The sequence below is a fragment of the Phallusia mammillata genome, chromosome 3 (assembly GCF_965637545.1).
Source record: "Phallusia mammillata chromosome 3, kaPhaMamm4.hap1.1, whole genome shotgun sequence".
NCBI lineage: Eukaryota > Metazoa > Chordata > Ascidiacea > Phlebobranchia > Ascidiidae > Phallusia > Phallusia mammillata.
Window position 1 is genome coordinate 162,871 of NC_137254.1, and position 17,948 is coordinate 180,818.

General features: G+C 38.7%; 1 protein-coding gene across 1 annotated transcript in view; it reads right to left on the bottom strand.

Annotated features, from left to right (window-relative positions):
• Positions 1–17,948, bottom strand: part of LOC145220511 (titin-like) — a 51,839-nt gene that overhangs the window by 4,782 nt on the left and 29,109 nt on the right. The window contains exons 83-134 of the mRNA XM_080087724.1: positions 17,694–17,876; positions 17,366–17,632; positions 17,230–17,307; positions 16,873–17,061; positions 16,736–16,813; positions 16,485–16,673; positions 16,346–16,423; positions 16,097–16,288; positions 15,689–15,766; positions 15,195–15,380; positions 14,920–14,997; positions 14,570–14,752; positions 14,242–14,508; positions 14,106–14,183; positions 13,749–13,937; positions 13,612–13,689; positions 13,361–13,549; positions 13,222–13,299; positions 12,973–13,164; positions 12,565–12,642; positions 12,071–12,256; positions 11,883–11,960; positions 11,634–11,819; positions 11,385–11,462; positions 11,125–11,310; positions 10,582–10,659; positions 10,313–10,504; positions 10,171–10,248; positions 9,927–10,109; positions 9,793–9,870; positions 9,467–9,658; positions 9,334–9,411; positions 8,369–8,551; positions 8,039–8,308; positions 7,732–7,809; positions 7,480–7,665; positions 7,273–7,350; positions 6,932–7,120; positions 6,797–6,874; positions 6,562–6,741; positions 6,224–6,301; positions 5,598–5,786; positions 5,451–5,528; positions 4,562–4,768; positions 3,153–3,312; positions 2,955–3,085; positions 2,490–2,637; positions 2,306–2,430; positions 1,692–1,851; positions 1,179–1,309; positions 269–416; positions 15–136 (exon numbers count right to left, since the gene is read on the bottom strand). Of these exons, the coding sequence (XP_079943850.1) occupies positions 15–136; positions 269–416; positions 1,179–1,309; positions 1,692–1,851; positions 2,306–2,430; positions 2,490–2,637; positions 2,955–3,085; positions 3,153–3,312; positions 4,562–4,768; positions 5,451–5,528; positions 5,598–5,786; positions 6,224–6,301; positions 6,562–6,741; positions 6,797–6,874; positions 6,932–7,120; positions 7,273–7,350; positions 7,480–7,665; positions 7,732–7,809; positions 8,039–8,308; positions 8,369–8,551; positions 9,334–9,411; positions 9,467–9,658; positions 9,793–9,870; positions 9,927–10,109; positions 10,171–10,248; positions 10,313–10,504; positions 10,582–10,659; positions 11,125–11,310; positions 11,385–11,462; positions 11,634–11,819; positions 11,883–11,960; positions 12,071–12,256; positions 12,565–12,642; positions 12,973–13,164; positions 13,222–13,299; positions 13,361–13,549; positions 13,612–13,689; positions 13,749–13,937; positions 14,106–14,183; positions 14,242–14,508; positions 14,570–14,752; positions 14,920–14,997; positions 15,195–15,380; positions 15,689–15,766; positions 16,097–16,288; positions 16,346–16,423; positions 16,485–16,673; positions 16,736–16,813; positions 16,873–17,061; positions 17,230–17,307; positions 17,366–17,632; positions 17,694–17,876 (7,440 nt within the window). The remainder of the gene's footprint in view (positions 1–14; positions 137–268; positions 417–1,178; positions 1,310–1,691; positions 1,852–2,305; positions 2,431–2,489; positions 2,638–2,954; positions 3,086–3,152; positions 3,313–4,561; positions 4,769–5,450; positions 5,529–5,597; positions 5,787–6,223; positions 6,302–6,561; positions 6,742–6,796; positions 6,875–6,931; positions 7,121–7,272; positions 7,351–7,479; positions 7,666–7,731; positions 7,810–8,038; positions 8,309–8,368; positions 8,552–9,333; positions 9,412–9,466; positions 9,659–9,792; positions 9,871–9,926; positions 10,110–10,170; positions 10,249–10,312; positions 10,505–10,581; positions 10,660–11,124; positions 11,311–11,384; positions 11,463–11,633; positions 11,820–11,882; positions 11,961–12,070; positions 12,257–12,564; positions 12,643–12,972; positions 13,165–13,221; positions 13,300–13,360; positions 13,550–13,611; positions 13,690–13,748; positions 13,938–14,105; positions 14,184–14,241; positions 14,509–14,569; positions 14,753–14,919; positions 14,998–15,194; positions 15,381–15,688; positions 15,767–16,096; positions 16,289–16,345; positions 16,424–16,484; positions 16,674–16,735; positions 16,814–16,872; positions 17,062–17,229; positions 17,308–17,365; positions 17,633–17,693; positions 17,877–17,948) is intronic.

Sequence of the window (17,948 nt, forward strand, 5' to 3'; positions counted from 1 at the left end):
CATAGAAAACATACGAATGGTGACCGGAACAGCGGATGAGGGGGCGGATTCGAAATATCGTCCAATAGAAACAACAGACAACATGTAACGATTTCTGTAGCCAAGACCCTTTATCACGTATGGTGGTGTTGCGTTGCTGAAATCAACATAAAAATTACAAAATCTTCAAGTAAATATTTCAACCAAATTCTCACTTTTTGTATTTTTGTTTTATTTTCTTTTATTATTTTCTAATTTTTTTATATTTTTTTTAATTTTTAGTTCTCACTTGTAAACAAAAATTCTTCCACTTTTGCTGTTTTGCGCCCTCACGCGGTAACCAATGGCGCGTAACGCCGGCTCCCACGTCACCGTGACGTCATTGGGAGTGACGTGAAGAATTTGGAAATCCCCGGGAACACCGGGAACCAACCGACCTGCGTAATAATGACGTCAATTGTCTTGTTAATGACGTAACAATGTGGTTGAGTGTGCGTCATAATACCGATTATTGCATCAAGGCAATGAATTTATTGCGGTATATGTTTGCAAGATTGATTAGAACTTTTTACATATAAACAAAATATTTATATGCAGGTAAACTTGTGTTAATTCAGCAAACGTGATTAATTATTTTCGTGTTAGTATAAATTTTCTCATATTAAAGTTTTAAATTATTCTTTTTCTCGTTAAACAACATAGCAGATAATTTATCTTGGTTGGAATTAGCAGCAAGCATTGTTTCGTCACAATAAACAGCTTTGATTGCACAAGAGAAGAAAAAGTGAAATAATTGCAAATTTACAATTATTTGCAAACGAAAGAGCCGCCGTTATTCTATAGCTCTCAAACATTTTAATGGCGTGGTTTAAAACCATGACAAGTATACCATGGAATTTAGGCATTTTAATTATCTCGTGAATCCAGTAATTTGCCAACTTAGCAATGCAGCGAAAGCATTGAGTGATTTGACAGGGAAAGTATAGAGAAGAAGCAAGTAAAGCTATAAGAGAAAACGCAACAAAGCAATACAAAGCTGAACAATTGATGTCAAATTTGTTTGTTTGTTTTTCAATTTACCTCGTAAAATTTCTCTTTCGGTGCGTTCTGGAATGTTATCATGACGTAATTATCGATATTATGACGTACACAAACATATCAATGAATCGGTTTTAGAATCGATTACGTCACCAACTCACGTGTTCGGGTTTTAACTACGTCACTTTCACGTGACCTGTCTCCTTCGCGTCCCACTGCTACGAATGTGACGTCATAAACGGTGTTTTGTTGCAGCTCGGTGATGAGTGTTGGAGTGAGCGCGCTGACTTGGCTGCGAGATGTTTCAAATATTTCAGTTGTTTGAGATAAGTATTTCCAGCAAAAATAAATATTTTAGATATAGAGTGAAACTAAAATTTAAATGAAACAGGTTTTAAACCGCTTTAACCCCAAAAGTGTGAAATATTTCGAAAATAAGGCGACACAAAGAAACAGGTGTAAGGCAGCGTTGACGTCACAAGAAAAATCTAGCCTGCGGTGGGATTCGGACCCACGACAGGAGTCTTTCCGGGACTCGAGCTCTACCAACTAAGTCTCACAGGTTCAATGGTACACCCGCCGAAAGTCGAATCACAAACATTACTGGGAAACTTTGCTAAACTTTTGGCCTTTAATTAACTCAATTTAAAATAAATATTTTCAACCAATCTTACCCGACGCGTTTGGGAATCTGTCTTCGGGTTTTCACCTGGATCTCATAAGACACTGCATGTGGAATCGGCCGTAACGTCACAACGAACGAATCATGCGTCACAGAGCCTATTGTCATCAACGGGGTGACCACGTGACGCGGCATCACCGGAGAAGGAAAACCTGGAGACAAAAATGAAATTATTCTGATGGAATTTCACAAATAATAATACGCGCGTTCTTTCTTGTTGGCAACGGACAATTCTCCGATTGGCCCATAAAGAATCCAATAACACAAGGCTTAGTTTATTTTATGTAACTTTTCATTGTATGTCTGCGCTCTTACGCGCTTTTCACTGTTCAAGTGTTTATCGCATTTTGTGTTTATATGCGTGTTTATGTTTTTAGTTTGACGGGAATCAATCAGAGCTTTTTAGTGTTATGCTAGTCATATCAGCCACTGTGTTGTTGTCGCTTGTTTCATCTGCCTTCAACCCGTCCATTTTCGGGTTCGGGCCGGGCCGATTCGGGTTCGGGCCGGGTTTCGGGCTTCAATTTCGGGCGCGTTTGCAACTCTGGTGCGACTTTCGCCAATAAACAACGACACCGGAGTCACAAATAACAGCTTAACACTTACGAGGAATCACTGTGATTGATCGACTTGCTCGAGATTTTTCAAATTTCCCAACTGACGTCACTGTTATGACGTAACTGGCACGATGACGTAAATCGGTGACGTTTGTAGTTGTTCCCTTCACGTTTCTGGAAACACAAAGAAACATCAACAAACGTATTTAAGGTTCACACAACATCGAGAATACCTGATTGTTTGGACAGAGTCCGTTTCGCTGTTCAGCACTGTGACGTCATAAGACAAAGCTCGCAAAGCGCGAGACCACACGATGATCACGTGGTTTGATCTGATTCGCGTCGCGCGAAGTCCGGTCGGGATTCGGGGAGGAAATGGTTCTGTTGAGAAAGTTGGGGCAATATGGATTTGTTAAATGTGCAACCTGGTGAGGGGGCAGGGGGATGAAAAATATTTGCTGCGATTTTTACACACAAAGTTTATGTTTGTTTGTGATACATGGGCATAACTCGATTTGTCGCCAAACAAGTTTGTATTATATATTTTTCTTTTATCTGATTCCAACCTATTTCAGTTGAGATCAATTAATTTGTAACTGGGATCAGTCCTTGATCATTGATGCAGACAAGCGATCATGGCACACTCATACAAAAATCACACTACTCCAGTCCCATTGAAGGCGCCCCATCCAACCTACTTGTTCGAATTCGCGATGGCGGCGAACTTTCTTCTGTTGTTGCTCCCGAAGCCCCTACAGCTTTCATTGTGACGTTATAATGGGTGTCGGCGAACAATAGATCGATTTCCAACGAGGTTTCAGTTTGACCCCTACAAGGTCAACATATGACGTTAGATGACGTAACAAACATATACGAACACTGAATCGCGTTCTTACTTGACCGTGTATTCTTTATCCCCTCTGTCGGAACGCAGTATTATGACGTAACTAACGGCGTTTGTGATCTGGGGCCATCTAGCGACGAGACTGGTTTGTGTGGTGTTTTGGATGGTTAATAATGGTTCTCTGGTGGTTGGAAGAACTGGTGCTAGGGAATCTATAAAAACAATGATTGATTACTGCCTGTGAACTGTGTGCAGTGGGACCACAAGTCAACAGATGCTTAGTAGAAGAGACGGAGACTTAGTATGAGAGACGAAACAGTTGCTTATAGCAACAGACTAAAATCTATGACAGGTCTGAAGTCATCCACTGTTACTACCTAAGTAGTTAAGCAATACTTAATTAATAGGCATCATCAGTATCCAAACACTAAAGAATCTTGGACAAGTTAAACTATCAACCACTAACAAGCTTTACAAAAATATGCTGAAAGTAAATTTGAATTGGCCGTCTGTTTGCGCAGTCAAAATACAGCAAAACTCATCTTGTTAGTTCTTTACAGTTTAACTTGTTCAAGGTTCTTTACCGCTGTTTGTTTTTAGATACTAATGATGCCTATTATCTAGGTGAAATATATATATATCTAAACATAAAAAACGGTGGATGACTTCAAAAAGTCTGTCAGTCTGTTGTCTACGCGACTCTTGTCTCCATCTCTCGAGTCTCTGGTGATTCGGGATTTATTAGTTCTCACCAGGGTTGCCAGGTAGTGACGATTAGATTCGGACAATATTTGTCTGAAAATCGGACATTTTAGGACAAAAAAAAACTAGAGCGTATAATTGCTAACAAGGCATCAATATCGAGGTGCCAACAGCCATTTTTGTGCGCTTACGTTTCCTACACTCATAAGCGCGAGTTTTAGAAAAATGCAAAGGGGTTGACGTAAAACATGACAAACTTCCCATGTTTGACAAAAAAACGACATGTTTAAAATAATATTTAGTCGGCAATTGCAAACACGTTGCTGTAGCGTTTATCATTGGTTTTAGCAACGTTTAAAAAATGTTTTGTCAAGTTGTTGCTTCAAATCACCTTAGATAACCATCTGTTACAATACATTTGAATTGTACACAACAATGGCCAGACATTCACTGGTAGGCAATTATGTGTTTAACGTCATAAACAAGGCACTAACCAAAACAAGTTGCAGTTTTAAGCCACGTTTTGTCGTTAAAGAGATTTGCAACCTTCAAAAAATAGGATTTTCGGACATATAACAAAATTCGGTCATATTAGGACAAAAAACTAAATGTCCTAATGATTTTTAGGCGTCGGACACAGCATGTGAAATTAGGCCAATTTATCGTTTTTTGTCCGAATTTTAGGCCACCTGGCAACCCTGGTTCTCAGTCTGTAGATAATCGCCTGTTGCATAATTTTACCCGTGACATCACACTTACATGTTTGTTGCGTCAGAGATTGACTTCGTTTACTTTCGAATCCATCTGAGTTTATCGCGGTAACTTCGAAAGTATAGTTGACCCCGGGCTTAAGGTCACCGATTATGACGCTGTTTGACGTCACAGTGTGTTTTGTTTCAAATTCAGTTCCGGCCTTGCGTTTGTCGCTAACTGTACTGATGACGTAAACATGATACGTCTCAGCTCCTGCAATAAGATCCAACAATTCAGCAATACTGTAAATTTTCTCACAATGATAGCAGTAATATGTGGTGATGTATATTAACATAATTTGTAATGTTAAATGTTTTACACTAATGGACCCGTATAGGACGTTGAAACGTCGGTACAAAAATACATCAGCCAGAAGAGTTCTGCAAACTTGATATTATGCCTGGCAGCAATAGCTTATATAAAACGACCAGAGGGGGCGCTACAGCTGGGGTTGGGAATCCCTGGTGTAACTGGTGATAATCTACATGTGAGATGAAATAAACCATAATTTTGATGAGTTTTTGAGATTTTACTAACACACAAGAATGTGGCATATGACCTAGCGTATAACGCCAAATAACTTTTGTCACTTCAGTCAGTGGTCGGCAACCGCCGGTCCGGGGCCCGGTACCGGTCCGCGAGGAGTTCGTTACCGGGCCGTATAATTTTTCATGTTAAATGCTATAAAACATTTTGTCCATGTATCCCGGGCATGATAAACTAATTTAAGCGTTTTTATAGCTATATATTTGTAGTTTTTTGAAGACCGGTCCGCGATAAAATTTTAGTTTCAAAACCGGTCCGCATTGCAAAAAAGGTTGCCGACCCCTGACTTAAGTAACTGGTGACAAAGTAAATGTGAGAAGAAATAATACACAATTCACAAGTTTGAAACCTCTAACAGCGTTCCATGATAATCCGATGGCGGTTTCGTTGATTCGTTCGCTCACAAGCTTCGTTGGTGCAGAAGGACCTGCAATGATTCATACGTAACAATCACACATGATCACCAGCTCGCAACATGCGTGACAAAGTTCCTTACGTGTTCTGACAAGCAGTGACGTCACTCTGGTGCTTTTTATGCCTTCATGCGTAACGGAGGTCACGTGTACTTGGTAGAGGGTTCCTGATTGGATGTTTCCAATTAGCGCTGACGTGGCGTTCGTGTTCACCACAAACGACTTCCCGCCTCTTTTCTGCTCTGTAACCGTGACGTCATATGACGAAGCACCTACAGAAAGTAAGTATTTCAAAATATGAATAACAATAATTCTAAACATAACAACTTTAAGTTGCAATAACACACGTTAGCACTTGGTAAAACATTTTTCTTTTACAAACGTTGGTGCGTAAACCATTGGTTAAAACAGGTGACAAATAAAAACCTGCATTATTTGATAACTTATTTATTGAGTTGTTCATTTAAAACAGTGGAAACTTTTTTATTGTCGGGGCCAAATGGTATTTTTTTAAGTGTGTAGAGAGCCGCAAAACAACGAAACCTTCAGAAAATCACTACAGATTATGACTTTAAAAGCTAAAATAGCAATGTTTGGTGGTTTTCTGAGGTCTGGTGCGAGCCGCAAAATAAGTAGTTGGGAGCCGCATGCGGCCCCGAAAACCGAGTTTGAGAACCACTGTTTTAAAAGGTACTTTGTCTCATCTTACCTTTGACAGCATCCCATACTATCTCGACCGAATCCTCATTAACTCGTGTTGCAACAGCGACCTTTGGTGGTAGAGGAGCTGCAAGAAGTTTTAAATATTAGATAAACAAAAATCATTGCGATAAAATGAAACATACTGACGTTTTGACAACAATATTTTGATTCCCAGCAACTACAACCAAAAATGGACGAATTATGAAAAACAACAACATATTTCATGTTTGGAAGCATTTTTGAACATATCAGTCAATAAAATAATCTTATAATAATTTCAAAATTGTAACAACTTAACTATATTTATTTACACTTGACTTTTATAACAACAGTTTGTGTTTTAACCTGTTCGCTGCTGCTTCACCACAGTTTTACTGATTCGGTTCTGAACGTTGATCGATTTCACTTCAACTGAATACAAAGTCCCAGGTTCAAGTCCAACCACCGACATTCTAGTGGTTCGAACCTTTTGTGACGTCACTACGTTGCTTCCGTCACGAACTATGACGTCATAAGTAACAGCTCCTAAAGAACAAAGGTTTAGAAGCCGATAATTGTTGTTTCTTTATTGTAGTTTTACCTTTCATCTCTTCCCACTGAAGTACAAACGATTGTGACGTCACCAATGACGTAGTAACCTCGTTTGGCGGGAGAGGAACTAAACATAATCACGTGACCGAATGACGTAAAGCAAACAGATTCGATGTTTACTCACCCGTGACCGCAACAACTTCGCGGCTCCACGAAGGACTCCGACGTCCCTTGGGGTCAACCGAGGTCACCCGGAATCTGTACCTCGTGCCTGCAACAAGACCGGTGACGTCATCGTGTACGTCATCAGACGGGAAAGTGATGCTCGCTCCGTCGACATCGGGAAGAACTTGAAGTAGGTAGGATGAGGCGCCTGCATAAAATGTTTTCTATTTGAATAAGTTTTTGAACAATGCGTGTAGTGAATAACGAGGTTTTGATAAATTGTTTTCATACTTTCTTATTTTGATAAATATAACTTTTTAAATATTTTTCTATTCGAATAAGTTTTACAGTAAAGCTTACCTTCCACTGTGTCCCAGCTCAGACTCACAGCACTTGTTGTGACGTCATTTATCTCAATAGTGTCTGGAGCATCAATCACTGTGAAAATATGTAACAATTGTCGACATTTATATTTTTTAAGGCATTGTAGTTTTTATATGTTTAACTCATTTGTAAGAATGTATCATTTATCATTCATGCTAAACACACATCATCACGAAGTCTTACGTGTCATTTTTGTGATGCTTTCACTGTTTCTGCTCATATGACCGTCTGGTGATACCGCTATCACCGTGAATCTATATTCCGTGACAGGATTTAGCTTCCCAAATACGATCATGGGAGTTTTGGTGGTGACATTAGTGATAAGTGATTCATCAATTTCGTGATACATGACAATATATGAATCCGCTCCTACATAACAATGATTAAGTGTTTATAAAAATATTTTAGTCAATTTTTAAAGATTTTTGAACAAACCTTTTTCTTTGTTCCAACGCAAAGTCAGGGATGATTTTGTGACTTCGGAGATTGCCAAGTTTTGAGGAGAATTCGGTGCTAAAAAAATAAATAAATGAATTGTTGTCATAAATATCTTTGCCACTAAGGTAGATATGCTCGACTATTACCATTAGGAGACTACAAGGCAACGCGATGAAACAAAGCATGACGATAAAAACAACGTTGATATTCTTGACATCTCAGCGTGATTTACATTTAAAATGCCAACGTCAGCTTTGTGCTGTCGCGTTAGCCTTTCTTTATTTCGATGACACGCGTTTGTTACCAGTTTGTTGCGTCACAATTGGACTTCCGGTTTGGGAAATTCTTTCTTGATCTCCGACAGAAAACACTCGAATGTTGTAACGCGTCCCAGCAGAAAGTCCATTTATTCCGATGTTATTATTCGTTGCATCCAAACTCCGAGTCATAGCAACATTCTCGCTGTTTGTGACGTTGACAATATACGACCTTGCACCGAAAGCAACCGACCATTCCACGTTAATCGATTGTGACGTCACAGTTGTGACGCGAAGCGAGGAAGGCGGAAGAGGGACTGAAGTAAATCAAAATATTAGAATCACGTGAGTAACTTTCATGTGATCATGAGATTCACCTGTTTGTGTTTGAACTTCATGTGAACCAATACTCGTGATATTTTTGTGACCAACAGATTTCACCGTGAATATGTAAATCGTTCCAGGATACAATTCATTGATCACAATAGATGTTTGTGACGTCAAAATGGACAGGGTGTCTTTTAAGTGAGACTTAACAGAAACCAAATAACGAATCGAACCTTTAAAATAATAATAATCAGATAAGATATATTTTAAGCTTGGCATTCCGAGAAATTGGTAAAGGTATTAACACACGAACTCACACTACAAAAAGTTTGCTAAATACCGATAGATGGCGTAAAGAGCGCAGTTATTTCAATTAACAGTGAGACTGGGGTAGGGTGGGGGACTAAATTTAACACAAAGAACTGGGTAATTAGGTCGATTATAATTATTACGAAACCTTAGATTAGGCCAACCCTAATAGTCCTAACTGTCCGCATTTTTTTTTTATTTTTTTTTTATTTTATTTTATTTTTTTTTTTTTTATTGATAAATAATAAAAAGAGCGAAAAACGGTAACAAACTACATCACACTTCAGTACATAACAGGCGACACCACTTTTTGCGGTAAGCAAGAAAGTTTCCACGTTTTTTTGATACATGACATTCTGATACACGTACTGAGTTAAGGAAGCATACAAATCTAAATACCGTCGGTTTATTTTCACTATATTTGCATTGGTAAATGACATATCTGGCACATAACAACATACAGTTCACCAATTTATCGCCGGATCCACCATTGTGGACACCAAAAAGTAAGTTCACGGGAGGTAACGTCAGTGGGACTCGGGTTCTAGCACTAATCCATGCACAGACGTTTTCCCAATACAACTGTCCGCATTTTTTACATAAATTGCATTTAAAATATTAGCGTTGCGCCACCTACCGAAAATTAGCAAATATGTGGTGTGAGTTCCTGTGTTAGTAGCTCTACCCTGAGAATCATACACTTTACCTGTGACGTCAGTGAAGGTTAACTGAAGTGACGTTGAAGTGATGTCATTAACAGTTAATTCTTGAGGTGGGAGTGGGACTAAAAAGTAACAAAAGTTAGAATAAGAATATTATCTCGTTGAAGATATGTTTACCTGTTTGTTGCGTCACAACGGCGAAATCGTCTTTGTTTATTCTTTGTTTTTCTCCGTATGTGAAAACCTGGAATCGATAAACTCTCCCCGCCTTAAGGTCGTCTATTGTCGCTTCGTTTGTCGCAAAGTCAATGCTCATTATGACGTCATTAGAGTCTTCTAAGGTGACGTCGACTAAGTAGGAGGTTGCGCCTGAAATTTTTTAGAGGATTATTTAAAATCTACACAAATATTTTAATTTTGATTTTAATGTAAACAGCAGTAATCTTTATATTTATTTAGGAAAAGCAATTTAATGACAAGACTTAGTTTGATATTTTATTTACCAACTACGTCCGTCCACTCCAATGCAACCAAACTTGTTGTGACAGTTTGAACAGAAATCGACGCCGGAGACGAAGGAACTGGAAAATATTTGATGTTGAAACCAAACAAAATCACCCAACAAGTTCCATGTTACCTGTCTGTTCCATCAACTCATGTGATTGAGCGCTCGTGAGGTTTTCGTGACCGACTGCTTTCACCGTGAATCGGTACGTGATACCTGGCATCAGTTTATTAATGACAATCGCTGTGTCTGACGTAATAATCGATGACAATGGCGTATTGTTTGATGTGTATTCGATAACATAGAAATTCGCGCCTGCAAACAATGGAAAAGTTCCGAAATCAGCTGAAACTTTGAACCGACCGAAAACTCAAACCTTTCACTTTGTTCCATGACGTAGTAATTGAAGAAGATGTGACGTCATCAACTATGAAATCCTCGGGTGGATTTGGAACTGAAAAGTGAATTTACAACGATTATTTAAAAATGTAAAACGAACAGAAAACTTCGGTACAAACCTGTTTGTTGTGCAACAAAGGCATTTTCTTCCTCATTTGCGCGACCAGAATGACCGATTGTTAACACAGTAAAGTTGTAGAACTTTCCTGAATCGAGTCCGCTGATTGTTACAAAACTGTTCGAACTGTTTACTGTCATTATGACGTCACTGGTACTTTGAAATCTGACTTTTATGACGTAAGAAATCGCCCCTGAATAGGAAAAAAACATTACAAGGTTTTTTAGATAATGCACAATTCCACAACACAAGTAGTTTTGTAATAATTACCTCTAACGTCATCCCATGATAACGTCACTGAGGAGTTTGTGACGTCATCCACTTTCGGGATTCCAGCGATGTTTGGAACTGAGGTAATAAAAGTGTTTTGGTTTAATTAATAAACAATGGATAACTGTGACATCACAGAGCTAGCTGACAGAGCTTTGTTACAAAACAAACAAACAAACTCGTAAGTGAAATTAAAATTGAGTGAAAGTAAAATTACAAATTCATGAAGGCTGGACCAAATATCGTAGAAAGTGGAAAATTACGTTTGGTAAACTACACTTGACTACAATAAAAATCAAAGAAGAATAAACTGTACAAATATAATTCGCTGTAATCATTGATCAACATGCACATGCCATGGCATTGTTAAACTTACCTCAAACCCTGTAATAAGCTTTCTGAGCATGCCATGCAAGTTTACATGCATAAAAATTAACCTTGTAAAAATAAAACAATAATAAGTTTAAAAAAGCTAAAAAACAAACAAAATAAAGAAACGGTAAAAAGAATCAGTTGAAAGGTAACACAGAAATCGTATTTTACCTGTGGTTTCTTCAACTTGCAAACTCGCTTCGCTCATCCGACTTTCCTCACCAATACTTTTCACAACAAACCAATATCTCGTTCCACTAGATAATGACGTCACTTCAAGACGTGTCAACGTCGTTTCCATGGTGTTCGTGACGTCATCATCAACGGTTCCGTATTCGAGTCGATATTTAATGGCTCCTGCAACGAAAATTAATTCAAACAGTTGGACATTACGACTCTTTCTGGATTAAATAGAAAAACAATCAACTTACCAGATACGTCATTCCATTGTACGATAACGGATGATGTAGTTACATCTGTTATAATGACGTTACCAGGGGCAAGTGGTACTGCAAAAAAAATGATCTGGTGTTAATTAATATGTTTGTGAATGAGTTGAGTTGGTGGTAACAAGTTAATCAGTGTCAACTTAACTATCAGGAAATATCAAGTAGTTGTTGATCTCACTGTTGAATTTCTTTGTTTTTTTTCAATTCAATTTTTTTTATTTTTTTTTGTACCTGTATAAATTCTTTGTTTTGACGTCATAAATGGATTGCTTCGATTTTTTGTTCCGACTGATGTCACAGCTACGTCATATCCTGTTCCTGGTTGCAAATTCGAGATTCGAGCGGAAGTACTGTGGACAAGCAGTAGTTGCTCCATGACGTCATCACTGGTGACGTAGACCTTGTACATTTCCGCACCTGATAATTTTAAAGTCAAGTTAAAAAACAAATTACGTGATGACGTCAATTTTGAAAAACTACCTTTTACGTCATTCCATGTGACGTAGAAAGATGTTGTAGTGACGTCATTTATAGTAGGAATATCAGGAAGCGATGGAACTGAAAACAATATTAATGAAAACTCAAATTACTTTTCCGTAGTTAAAAACACTGAACCACGAGAGTTGATCGCAACACAAATGAATGGACAAATAGAAATCTTATTTTACCTGTGGTTTCTTCAACTTGCAAACTCGCTTCGCTCATCCGACTTTCCTCGCCAATACTTTTCACAACAAACCAATATCTCGTTCCACTAGATAATGACGTCACTTCAAGACGTGTCAACGACGTTTCCATGGTGTTTGTGACGTCATCATCAACGTTTCCATATTCAAGTCGATATTGGGCAGCCCCTGAAATAATGCCGCAAAAGTTGTAAGTCGGTTCTCGCGGAAATATCCCAGTTCAAACTGCTTTTTCTGCCTCTTAACGAACATTTAAAGCAGGGGTTCTTAAACTTTTGCGGTCGTACCCCACTTTACACTATTTATTTAATCTCACGTCCTCCCTAAATAAATATTAGCATCGATAAAATCAATCAGAAGGATACGTCTTTGAATCAGATGCACTGAAAGTAATGGCAATCTCCAATGCAAAATTGCGAACAAATAGAGAATTTACGGGAAAGAAAAGAAGCCAGGGTTAAGACATCATAACTTACCAATGACGTCACTCCAACGTAATACAACTGATGACGTGGTGACATTTGTTATGATGACGTTGTCAGGAGCAAGAGGAACTGAAAACAACAATAAACTTGTTTACAATGCTATTAACCAGTGGTAACTTAGTGTTGAGTAATTAACTAACCAGTGGATTATTAACTAACCAGTGTTGGATTATTAACTAACCAGTGGATTATTAACTAACCAGTGTTAGATTATAAACTAACCAGTGGGTAATTAACTACCCAGTGGATTATTAACTAACCAGTGGATTATTAACTAACCAGTGGATAATTAACTAACCAGTGGATAATTAACTAACCAGTGGATTATTAACCAACCAGTGTTGCATTATTAACTAACCAGTTCTGCATTATTAACTAAGGATTGAATCATTAACTAACCAGTTTGTATTTGTATTTTTTCACTTCCTCTCTCATTTCTTCTGTCTTTGATTCCAATAGAGAAAACAACAAAATCGTACCACGTGCCTGGGTTTAAACCAATCACAACCGCCTGAGCTGGAATTGTTTCCAAAACTTGTCGCGTATCTTCCGTCCCATTGGTCCGATAAATCACGTGATATTTTTCCGCGCCTGGAATATTCAAGTTTTAAATCAAACTTAACCAAAACATTTCATTTCTAAGCAAACCTTGGACTGGTTTCCAACGCAACAGAACTGACGTGGTTGTGACGTCATCAAAGTTTACTCCTGAGGTAGCCGCCGGTCCTGTGACGTCATCAACCAAATTAGTAATGACGTAAATATGACGTAACTAATTTCAACTTACGGGTTGTTTCACGTGTTTGAACACTTGCGGCGCTGTGACGCCCAGAAACCCCAACTGACGTCACGGTTATGACGTAAGTAGTTCCGGGAATTAGGTTTTTGAGCACTGATGATGTCACATTGGAGGTTTGGTTGTAAATTGTGACGTTGTCGTTTGTCGCAAAATACCGGATGACGTAATCAGTTGCACCTGGTGACGAAACAAAACAATTATTAAAACCATTTAAACAAAAACGAAACGAAATAACTCACCTCGTACATTTGTCCAAAACAAATTAAGGGATTTTGTGTTTATTTGTGAGATTTCTATCTTTCGAGGTGGCAGAGGAACTGAACAAAATATTAAATGTTTTAAGTTTCACCGAGAAAACTTACTGAACCTACTTCACCTGTTTGAACTTGAACGTGAACTTCAGGGTCAGAATTAACCACACCCAAATCTCCAATAGAAATCACACGGAACTTGTACCAGCTTCCTGGCCTCAAAGCAGTCGCAGTTGAGGTCGTTGAAGCTGTTTTCGGGGTTTTGAAAGTTTCGTTTGAAGATAAAGTTACTTGGAGTTCGTAAAGGTTGGCACCTGATGTAAAAGTTTAAAGAAACAAACATGACAGCTACTTAAATTTTAAGTGATTGCAATTTTAACGGGTTGAATAAGTTTAATACTTTGCAAGATATAAAAGCGTAATACTATTCTTGGTAGCATTTCCTCAAGGGTAAAATTTATTACAAACTGGTTGCCACTTACCTACGACCGGTTGCCAGGCAACGGAGATACTTGTTGTTGTGACCTTGCCCAATGAAATGACCTTCACAGCCTCTGGTACTGAAAATAAATCAGGTTTACTCCACAATATCGCAACATTACAAGCAGAAAGACTCACAAGTTGCAATCGACAACTCTTCGCTTTTCCCGCTCTCAACTTTCCCGCCAAAACCAACAGAACTGACGGAAATACCGTGTTCCCTTCCCGCTTCCAGGAAATTCAACCTGTGTGACGTAACGTTCACTGTTACGTAGGCAGTGACGTCAGTGAGCGCGTTGACGTAAGCGAGTTTGTAGCTGGAAGCCCCAAAAACTTCGTTCCACGACACCGACATGGAATCGGTGGTTACCATGACAACGGAGACGTCAGAGGGAATTTCGGGAACTGCAAAATATTTTCATGGTTAGTCAGACTTTATTTGTGACATCACAATGATCTTTGTCACCTGTTTGTTGATGAACAATCGGGCTTCCTCCTAGACTTTCGCGGTTTTTCGAATCCACAGCAAATACTTTGAAACCATAAACTGAACCGGGATTCAAATTATCGATGGAAACATCGTTTGTGGGTGAATGTTGTTTACTGGTTTCGTTCAAACTCGATATTTCTACCAAGTATTCAAGCGCTCCTACAAACAACAAGTGTTAGTACGTGATGAATAACGTTGCTGTCATGTTATTCTGCCTTATAGGGTTGTGTAGATATTGTTCAAGAATTGCCACAGCATACGAATAATATCTTATATTAAAAAAAATGTTTTACAATATATTTTCAAAATCACGAAAAAGTTTTCACCTTTGACCTCTGCCCATTGGAGTGTGACGGTTGTAGAAGTGACGTCAGTGACAGTTGGCGCGAGCGGATTTTGAGGAACTAAAAATAGAAAAAAACAGAAATATTCGATTCGTGAGAATTTCCGGACGTTGATTTGGTCAAATGCTCTTTGCAGACCTTGCAAGTTAAGATAACTGATAACATCTACAATTTAGTTGGCAGCAATCTAAACTGGCTTTTATGTTGTTATTTCCTCCAATTTTTAAAATGTTGCGTTTTGACAAATCTTATTTTACCTGTGGTTTCTTCAACTTGCAAACTCGCTTCGCTCATCCGACTTTCCTCGCCAATACTTTTCACAACAAACCAATATCTCGTTCCACTAGATAATGACGTCACTTCAAGACGTGTCAACGACGTTTCCATGGTGTTTGTGACGTCATCATCAACGTTTCCATATTCAAGTCGATATTGGGCAGCCCCTGAAATAATGCCGCAAAAGTTGTAAGTCGGTTCTCGCGGAAATATCCCAGTTCAAACTGCTTTTTCTGCCTCTTAACGAACATTTAAAGCAGGGGTTCTTAAACTTTTGCGGTCGTACCCCACTTTACACTATTTATTTAATCTCACGTCCTCCCTAAATAAATATTAGCATCGATAAAATCAATCAGAAGGATACGTCTTTGAATCAGATGCACTGAAAGTAATGGCAATCTCCAATGCAAAATTGCGAACAAATAGAGAATTTACGGGAAAGAAAAGAAGCCAGGGTTAAGACATCATAACTTACCAATGACGTCACTCCAACGTAATACAACTGATGACGTGGTGACATTTGTTATGATGACGTTGTCAGGAGCAAGAGGAACTGAAAACAACAATAAACTTGTTTACAATGCTATTAACCAGTGGTAACTTAGTGTTGAGTAATTAACTAACCAGTGGATTATTAACTAACCAGTGTTGGATTATTAACTAACCAGTGGATTATTAACTAACCAGTGGATTATTAACTAACCAGTGTTAGATTATAAACTAACCAGTGGATTATTAACTAACCAGTGGATTATTAACTAACCAGTGGATAATTAACTAACCAGTGGATAATTAACTAACCAGTGGATTATTAACCAACCAGTGTTGCATTATTAACTAACCAGTGCTGCATTATTAACTAAGGATTGAATCATTAACTAACCAGTTTGTATTTGTATTTTTTCACTTCCTCTCTCATTTCTTCTGTCTTTGATTCCAATAGAGAAAACAACAAAATCGTACCACGTGCCTGGGTTTAAACCAATCACAACCGCCTGAGCTGGAATTGTTTCCAAAACTTGTCGCGTATCTTCCGTCCCATTGGTCCGATAAATCACGTGATATTTTTCCGCGCCTGGAATATTCAAGTTTTAAATCAAACTTAACCAAAACATTTCATTTCTAAGCAAACCTTGGACTGGTTTCCAACGCAACAGAACTGACGTGGTTGTGACGTCATCAAAGTTTACTCCTGAGGTAGCCGCCGGTCCTGTGACGTTATCAACCAAATTAGTAATGACGTAAATATGACGTAACTAATTTCAACTTACGGGTTGTTTCACGTGTTTGAACACTTGCGGCGCTGTGACGCCCAGAAACCCCAACTGACGTCACGGTTATGACGTAAGTAGTTCCGGGAATTAGGTTTTTGAGCACTGATGATGTCACATTGGAGGTTTGGTTGTAAATTGTGACGTTGTCGTTTGTCGCAAAATACCGGATGACGTAATCAGTTGCACCTGGTGACGAAACAAAACAATTATTAAAACCATTTAAACAAAAACGAAACGAAATAACTCACCTCGTACATTTGTCCAAAACAAATTAAGGGATTTTGTGTTTATTTGTGAGATTTCTATCTTTCGAGGTGGCAGAGGAACTGAACAAAATATTAAATGTTTTAAGTTTCACCGAGAAAACTTACTGAACCTACTTCACCTGTTTGAACTTGAACGTGAACTTCAGGGTCAGAATTAACCACACCCAAATCTCCAACAGAAATCACACGGAACTTGTACCAGCTTCCTGGCCTCAAAGCAGTCGCAGTTGAGGTCGTTGAAGCTGTTTTCGGGGTTTTGAAAGTTTCGTTTGAAGATAAAGTTACTTGGAGTTCGTAAAGGTTGGCACCTGATGTAAAAGTTTAAAGAAACAAACATGACAGCTACTTAAATTTTAAGTGATTGCAATTTTAACGGGTTGAATAAGTTTAATACTTTGCAAGATATAAAAGCGTAATACTATTCTTGGTAGCATTTCCTCAAGGGTAAAATTTATTACAAACTGGTTGCCACTTACCTACGACCGGTTGCCAGGCAACGGAGATACTTGTTGTTGTGACCTTGCCCAATGAAATGACCTTCACAGCCTCTGGTACTGAAAATAAATCAGGTTTACTCCACAATATCGCAACATTACAAGCAGAAAGACTCACAAGTTGCAATCGACAACTCTTCGCTTTTCCCGCTCTCAACTTTCCCGCCAAAACCAACAGAACTGACGGAAATACCGTGTTCCCTTCCCGCTTCCAGGAAATTCAACCTGTGTGACGTAACGTTCACTGTTACGTAGGCAGTGACGTCAGTGAGCGCGTTGACGTAAGCGAGTTTGTAGCTGGAAGCCCCAAAAACTTCGTTCCACGACACCGACATGGAATCGGTGGTTACCATGACAACGGAGACGTCAGAGGGAATTTCGGGAACTGCAAAATATTTTCATGGTTGGTCAGACTTTATTTGTGACATCACAATGATCTTTGTCACCTGTTTGTTGATGAACAATCGGGCTTCCTCCTAGACTTTCGCGGTTTTTCGAATCCACAGCAAATACTTTGAAACCATAAACTGAACCGGGATTCAAATTATCGATGGAAACATCGTTTGTGGGTGAATGTTGTTTACTGGTTTCGTTCAAACTCGATATTTCTACCAAGTATTCAAGCGCTCCTACAAACAACAAGTGTTAGTACGTGATGAATAACGTTGCTGTCATGTTATTCTGCCTTATAGGGTTGTGTA